The following is an 8,406-nucleotide window of genomic DNA, read 5'->3' as shown; positions in this document are numbered from 1 at the left end:
ACTGTTGGTAAGAGGAAATACTTTTTAAAAAGTTAGTTTGCCCAAGTGAACTGATCTAGGAGAGAGAGTCCCAAAGACTCCCAACTGGGTGCTTTCCACTGCCCCTAAAGGTAAGCAATATGCACTACTTTAACTAGCAAAGTGACGCATACTCACCTGTGAGTTTAGCCTATTGTGTCTGTAAGAGCTCCCTGCCAGCCACAGCATAGAGGAGATGGAGGCCAATTAGTGATATGAATGGGTCACCTTAAGAAACAAAATGAGCTTCAAGCCATGCAAAATTCACCAAAACAATTTTTATTTCCAGTGTTTAATTGCTTGTGCACACAGGCATGACACAGGTTTGATTCATTACGTCCTCATGCAGAATTATATTCTCGGTAAGAGGCCAGTTCCATCCAGGACCCACTATCTACACACCTATGTTACAACATTTATATCAAATCTGGTATCTGAAGAAAAGATACACATAGAATATGTTCATTAAGTTACGTATTTTACAGAAAGATTAAAAATTCAAGTCACACAAAACTCAACTGTATTAAAAGTTTGAATATAAAACTCAGATCCACCAGGAATGACAAGAATGAAAGTTCTGCATCCACCTGTGTTAAAACTGGTCAATGGCATGAAATTCGTTACCGAGAAAGATGCATTTTTTAAAAAAATTCCAGGTAAGTGATAGAAGTTGTTGTTTTTGTTTTAACAATATGGCACCCTAAAAAAAAATCAAATGTACTTTTATGATGAGGCACTTTTGTTAGTGATGAAAACCAAAGAACTAATAATGCCGGCGATCTTCTTCAGTAATTTGGGGCGGGGCGTATACACTATGTAGTAAGTTGTAACAAATATACAACTATCCAATATATTTTTAAATACACATGTGTGTTCTTCTGGCTGTAGTAATGCACTGTAAAGCTATTTCACAGTGCAAGATGATGAAACGAGCCCAATTGAAGGCTGCAATAATAACAATTCTGGTACAAGAAAATATTTACAGAGTGACAGGAAACATGTAACAGTAGCTTTTTATTTGCTAGGATGGACTGGAACCCCTCTCACCCCCCACCCCGAAGCTTAAAGACAGGGATGAATCTGTGCTTTAGTGCCGGGGGCGTCGGCCAGTTTATGAGGACAGACAGCAGCTACAGAACTGGCATGGTGACTCATGTTCTGGACGCTTTCTCCGTTTATTTGGTCAGGTGACTGTGGTGCGGTGGAAAGAGACGGCCTGGGCCCTGGAGGGGAGCCCGAGGCGTGGGGCTGGTTGGAGGAAGGTGGGTCGGGGTTGGACGTCTCTAAGAGGCCGGGGTTCTCCGGGTCGCCCCGACTCAGGTCACCGGTGCTGGTGCGGAGGCGCTGCCTGGCAAGCCAGTCTGAGATGGACAGGTCTTGGGCTGGACATTTTGGTTTTAACCGATTCACAGCTGAAAGTTCCGGTTCTCTCTGCTCCCCTCCGCTCGCATCGTGCGTTTTCCAGAAGTTCAGAACACTGATTTCCGTGGCGTCCCGGTGGCCCCCGAGGGTGTGGCGGCGCTTGATGTTTTTCCGCTTGCCAGTCTCGGACTTGGGGTTTCCCACGGCAAACATGTCATCGGCGGCGGGTGCTCGGGGCCGGAGTTTGAGGCGATCGGCGATCTTGGTTCTCCAGGTGGGCTCGGCCTCGCCCCGGCTCGGGGTGAGCAGGAGGCTGCCGGTGGACTTCCCTTTCTTCATGACATCGAACACTTTGGCGACCGAGGGCGCGTCCCGCTCGGCCTTGGGCTCCCCGAGGCCGCCGCTGTCCGACTTGAACCGCGCCGACTTCTTCCTGGAGAGGGTGTCGCACTCGATCAGCTTGTGCGAGCTGAAGAGCTGGCGCCGGCTGTCCAGGCTCGGGGTCCAGCTGCCCTCCGTGCAGCTCGCCTCGCTTCCCTCCGAGTTCCTCCGGCCGCCCTTGGCCGACTCCGGGCCGCGGCCTCGGGGCAGCAGCCGGTCGGGGGCCAGGGCCGAGGGGAAGACGGGGAAGTCGCTCTCGCTGTCCGTCTCCACCGGCCGCCCCTCGCTGACCAGCTCGCTCCGCTCGTCGTCCGCCTCGTCCCCCTTGCTCTCGGCCACCGACTGCACCTCGGGGCTCAGCCGGCTGGAGTCGAGGCTGGTCACGCCGGGGGCGGCCGACACCGGGGTGGAGTGATCCGAGGGCAGGGTGCCCACGTTGGCCAAAAGCTCACCGTGTCTGGCGTCGGGACTGGTGGGTTTCTTGGTGGCCAGTCTGGCCAGGGGAGCCTGGGAAGCGGCGCGGGGCAAGGTGCCGGCGTCGGACCCCGCGTCCTCACACGGGGAGGCCTTGGGGGGCGGCGGCGGTCCGGGCGGGCCGCCGGGCCTGGGGGTACGCTCCTCGGAGGGCGCACGCTCCGGGCGCACGGCCACCCTCCCCTCCCTGGCTGCCGGCTCCCTCCTCGCGCTCTGCTCTTTGGTACCCACGATCCGCTGCTTTCTGCCTGGGGTCTCGCTTTCTCTCGGGGGCTCTTCTTTACTCTCCTGGTGGCCCTGGTCTGCATTTTCTTTCTTAAAAAAGACATTGTCCAGCTCGTCCTCGGAGCTGCTAGGCTGGGCTTTTTCTTTGGGCTTTTTCCTCTTGCGACTAGCAGCTGCAAAGATGGAGGAGACAAGGAGCTCCCGGCTGTACTGATCCTTTCCGGATCCCCAAGAACCCTGGGGGGCAAGCAGGGAAAGAACATTACTGACACCCTCCTCACACGGTTCTCAAAGAACATGTCTAGAGAAGCCCTCACGAGTGTAATACCTCTTTTTAGTTTGTACCAACGATCTTTTTCTTCTTTTGTCGGTCATGGGGCTTGAACTCGGGGCCCGGTGCTGTCCCTGAGCTCTTTTGCTCAAGGCGAGCACTCTACCACTTTGAGCCTCAGCTCCACTTCACTGGTTTTTGTTTTTTTTTTTTTCCAAATGGAGGTAAGAATCTCGCAGACTTTTCTGCCTGAGCTGGCTTTGAACCACGATCCTCAGATCTCAGCCTCCTAAGTAGCTAGGATTACAGGCCTGAGCCATGGATGGCCAGCAAAATAATACTGTCTTTCTCTATTGTTGTTGGTCATGGGGCTTGCACTCAGGGCCTGATTGCTGTCCCTGACTTCGCTTTGCTCAAGGCGCTATAGCACTCTACCACTCTGAGCCACAGCTCTGCTTCTAAAGATAAATTTTTATTTGACCATACATCTCAATTCTTGCTGGTAATAGCTGCCAAATCATAACTCATGTATACATCTGTCTTTCAGGGAAATAAGCTATGTGCAGTGGCATCTAACTTTCCAGTACAGACATTGCCATTTCCAGAGTTAAACAACAATATTCTGGCATGGACTCTTTATTGCAGATGTAGGTACTAGATCAGATGAGCTCATTCAGGTAAGGCACTTTAGGCTGCTTCTAGTTCAGCCAGGCTGGATCTGCTGGAATTTGTCTTAGGTTAATCAGGTTAGTACTGGCTTTATTTCAAGGTAATAACCGAGTAACAAAGTCAATCATGGGACCTTAACTTTACTACAAGTATGTTTGAGGATTTTATTTATTATGTTGAGTTTGTTCATTTATGATGTCGGCATTCTTAGTAAATAAGTGGGGGTGGAGTCAACAGGTGTTTTAGGGTACACTAAGATGGAAGGTTCAAACAAGTAGAAGGTATGCTGCATAATGGGTTAGACAACATACACAGAATCTAAATTGCTATGCTGAGGTCTTTAAACACAATATTTACATTAGAGTGTTTTCCTTTTTCCCTACTTTTTGCTGAAGGCAACAGGGATGATGTTTGTGATTGGGCCCTGAATTAGGAAACCTTGGGTTCCTTCCCTAGATTGTGATGTAAGTCTTGCAGCAACTGGATGATTTATTCATTTGTTTTTTCTATTTGGTGGCACTGGGGTCCTGCTATCACCTGAACCATACCATCAGCCCTGCTTGCTGCCATCCTTTAGATTGCAGCCTCCTCCTGTGTAAGTAGGATTATAAGTGTGAGCCATTGGCACTCAGCTTTTGAACATCTCATATTCACTGGTTGAAAAGTAGCTGCATTATATTTTCTCTATGACTGGGGCTTAAACTAATGGCCTGGGTGCTATCCTTGAACTTTTTTGCTTCAAGGCTAGCACTCTTTACTACTTGAGCCACTACTCCATTTCAGGCTTTTTTGGTGAAATAAGTCTCACAAACTTTCCTGCCTGAGCTGGATGCAATCACAGTCTCAGATCTCAGCTTTCTGAATAGCTAGGATTACTGGCCTGACACACTGTCACTCTCTGACTTCAACATTCTTCCTGTGACTCCATCCTGTATGTGCTGGGGAAAATGACTTTCCTAAGTTGAGAAACCCATCCACCATTTGGTGTCCAACATAGTACAGGTATGGTACAAAACCGTGATGGAGAGAGAAGGCAAGGATTTCTAACACATTTTAAGGTTTCATCTTCTGAAGTTGGTGTGCTGCAATCCCAGCCCATAGGAGACTGAAGCTAGAGGATATTAAGTTCTAGGGCCACCTGGGCTACTTACTTAGCAAGATCCTATCTCAAAAACAACAAAAATATACTAAAAAGTCTAGCAAAAAAAGGTTTGGAAACTGTTGTAGGTTTAAAAGTTTAAAGAAACAGGATAGTAAATGCATCAGAAAGCAGAAAAGAACATTATTGGGCAAATGGATACATTTGTGTAAAAACTGTAATTATGTCCTGTGCTTCTGTTAATATCCTGAATATAATAAATCTATTATCTAAGAGAATGTACTTGGGAGATATATGCTGAAATTCTAGGGTACTATTATCTTGTCTATTGGTAACTCTCGAATGACTCAAATTCTAACAAACAGGATTTGAGTACTATTGTAGCAACTTTTCTGTAAGTTTACAATTTTTCAAATTAAGTTAAACATATCTTGCTACTGCCTCTATAAAGCAGTCTAGACTGAATGACTTAGAAAACAGATTAATATACAACTTCAAGTAGTTTGTAGAAAGTTTTCTAATTTGGTATTGCTATTAATAGGACACTATTAAAACTATTGATCATAAACACAAATTAGCAATTTTGCTGAAAAGTGGAAAATGTATTTTCCATAACACTATATATTATGTCTACCCTAGTACTGAATGTTCACAGGTAAAATAGCATACTGTTCGGGATCTGCTCCCACACTGTAACAAAGCAGAGGTATGCAGAAGCAGGCCTGGCTGGAGCTGAGCACTGTGGGTGGATAAGGATGGGTGCATGTTCACCCCACTTCTGCATGTGTCAAACATTTGCCTACTTGCTTAGTTTATGCTCAGCCACCCTGAAACACTGAACTCTCCAACTCCCCATTCAGTTGGCTACCACATTCTACCTTTTTTGTATTTGTCGGACAGGGATGCACATGTGTATTATTCATAACAATCACCCACAAGCCACAGAAACCAATTTACCTTAGATTTTGTTGAATCACTAGTAGCTGAATCTGTGGAAAGTGAAAATAAGACAGGGTCAGTATTAGCCAAGCTTTATTGCTTGCAACAAACAATGCAAAACTCATGGAAGAAGACAGGCACAGAACAAAATGGAAAGCAAAACTCAAAACAAGAGAACACAGTGGATAGTCAGAGCTCACAAAGATGCAAGCTGCACCACAGAAAGCCACCGCCATGAAAGGATGCTGTGAATTGTAGGCAGAACCAGCTCAATGATAGGAATGGCAAAGGAGCCCTGTACTAAACAAAAACAGAAACACTAGTGTTTATTTCTAAATGTTACAACTAGCAATAAGAAGCTTGAAGACCTTTTTAATAATTGTATTAGGTACCACATCCTGTATCTGAAACCGATACACAATGTAGAACTCTGAAGATGGTTGGCCGCCCTTGCTACCAATTGAGACACTCATACTGGTGTATTGACATTGATTTTTGTCAGACTTCAATTTTATAAGCATGTGCTGTTGGCACATGGATACAGAAGAAGCATTAGGATAACCCTGCTAGCAGGTCTCTTTGGTTTCATAATAGATAATGTGGGCATTTCAGACCCCAGTTTTATATCTGAGCAGGCAGGGATCCTTTTGACTACTTTGGTTAAATTGCTACCAGTTTTGTAATTTATCTGTTAACATATGCTATTATGGAAATGGAAAAAATGGAGACCATAATTTTACTGTCTGGCAAAAACTCAGATTATACAATTATAAAGAGGGTAGGAAGGGGCTAGCACTATTCAGAATCACAGCAATTTGAAATTTTTATCATCCAACTCTCGGGAAACTTGATTTTCAAAATGAATGAGCTGAGCCCCGTGCCACGCCCCTTTTAACACATGGCTAAATGCTTTATGACTTTTAAGAACTGGTAGACCATACCATGCTATTTCTCCTCCCGGTCTGCTTCAGAAATAACAAGAAACAGCAGAAAAACTTTTAAGAAAGTAGTATTGATCTGTCTACAATATTCTTAAGAGAAACGTTACACCACAGATCAACGATGTTTTGCATTTACAAGAATCGGGGGTTTCTGCAGACAAGGCAGCTACAGTGTGGACAGCAGTCCTCCTTCTTCCTACAGTTCCAGCTGTCCATCAGGGACATCACCGAATCCACTAGTGACATTACCGTGTGATAGACTCCTCCCACTTCGCCTGTGCAACATCAGTATACATTTGCCTGTGTCAGTTAGTGCTGAAAAAAATCCTTTAGGACTAAAACAAGAACTAGAGACAAAGGGAGAACATGGCATGGAACAGCATGCTAGATTAGTGCAAACAACCTGGCAGGAGACAATTTTCATCAGAAAGAGCCGCCTAGGAAAACTAATACTTAACCAAGCATTAGGGTGGCAATAGGAAACAGAAGAAAATAAAGGTCATATAGTGACTTTTGACTGTGACATCTCATCCACTGTACTTAATGAGAATGGTGTTCGTTAGCATTTCAACATAGGCAATTTGCGGCTCCAGGAATAAAAACTACGTAAACAGTCTACATCAATACTTTCTGCCATCACAGCAACCACATATTCAGTAGCATAGATCTGTTTTACCTTGTGATGACTATTACATGGAAACTGTGAATTAAAAAAAAACAAAACAAAAACGAAACAGTGGTTTGCATGCTCATTGCCCTCATACTTCATTCTGACAAACATTACAAGTCCATGCACTGTCAATGGCATATACAGATACTGGAAGATAATTGAGATCGATCAGAAAAGATTTAAGTTTATTAGTAGAAAAGAAAACCAAAAAAGGAGAAAAAGAAATAATCATAGTGAGTTGTTATGATTGACTTGCTCTTTAGCATTCTAAGAAGGTAGCTTATAACCTAGAGGTCAATACTGCCTAGGCAGCAGTTACCTGATACATCTCCCGGGGAGGCGCCTGTCCTTCCAATGTTGGTGAGTAAATGATCTATGTTTGGCACTGGCTGCGAGTCTACTGTGCTTTCCTCCTGCACTGTGGTCTACGGTTAACAAACAAAGATCTCTTCGTCATCTCTTCAAAGATTCTTTCTTTACAATTCAAAAAGACACATTAGTGTACAGAGCGCTTGTGTATATGTACTTGGTTTACACGGTTCCACAAAATTAACTGCAAATTAAGCACTGTACTTGTATTTTCATTAGATCAGATTGAGAGGCTAGCACCCGGCTCCCGGGGTGCAAAGCAGGCAGTGTACAAAGCTGAAAGTTGACACTGCTGGAACATCCAGAGCTTTTGTCCCCAATGAAAACTGAGTGGAAATGCTGACACAAGATACTTACAAGAGGCTCTTCAGCACCTTCTTCTGTGAAAAACCAGTCATGCTAAAATTTAAAATGGAAAAAGGTGAAAAGGAAAATTAAATAACCTCTTAAATATATGTTTTTATCTTGGAGGATACTATAGAGAAACAAGGAAATTTTCTAAAGACAAAGCAGAACCAAATTCTTTCCTACCAAGAATGAGCTTCCAGTGGAAAGGAGCTGTGGGAAGGAAGGAAGGAAAGAGTGAAGGAAGGAAGGAAGGGGCATGGGTGGACTTACGTGCTGGATGAGTGTCTCCACGATCTTGTACTGGTCGGGCATATGCGTGACCATGTGTGTCATGTTGTCTTCTGAGGTCCGAACAAGTGTTGGCCCAAAAACTATTGCTAGGTTTCTTGGTTCCATCTGAAAGAATGATATGGGGGAAAAAAATTTTTTTCATTAAAGAATTAAATTTTTGGGGGCTGGGAAGGTGGCTCAGTGGTAGAGCGCTTGCCTTGCATGCATGAGGCCCTGGGTTCGATTCTTCAGCACCACATAAGCAAAAAGAAAACAAAGCCAGAAGTGGCACTGTGGCTCAAGTGGTAGAGCGCTAGCCTTGAGCTGAAGAGCTGAGGGACAGCGCCCAGGCCCAGAGTTCAGGCCCCAC

At 45.0% G+C, this 8,406-nt stretch overlaps 1 protein-coding gene across 1 annotated transcript in view; it reads right to left on the bottom strand.

Moving 5' to 3' along the window:
- Nucleotides 1-281: 281 nt before the first annotated feature.
- Nucleotides 282-8,406, bottom strand: part of Arhgap21 (Rho GTPase activating protein 21) — a 98,517-nt gene continuing 90,392 nt past the window's right edge. Inside the window, exons 20-24 of the mRNA XM_013014749.1 lie at nt 8,037-8,162; nt 7,776-7,817; nt 7,369-7,474; nt 5,457-5,488; nt 282-2,697 (exon numbers count right to left, since the gene is read on the bottom strand). Coding sequence (XP_012870203.1) covers nt 1,081-2,697; nt 5,457-5,488; nt 7,369-7,474; nt 7,776-7,817; nt 8,037-8,162 — 1,923 coding nt within the window. The 3' untranslated portion in view covers nt 282-1,080. The remainder of the gene's footprint in view (nt 2,698-5,456; nt 5,489-7,368; nt 7,475-7,775; nt 7,818-8,036; nt 8,163-8,406) is intronic.

This window comes from Dipodomys ordii, unplaced genomic scaffold (assembly GCF_000151885.1).
Source record: "Dipodomys ordii isolate 6190 unplaced genomic scaffold, Dord_2.0 Scaffold24, whole genome shotgun sequence".
Taxonomy (NCBI): Eukaryota; Metazoa; Chordata; class Mammalia; order Rodentia; family Heteromyidae; genus Dipodomys; species Dipodomys ordii.
This window is presented reverse-complemented; position numbering and strand designations above follow the sequence as displayed.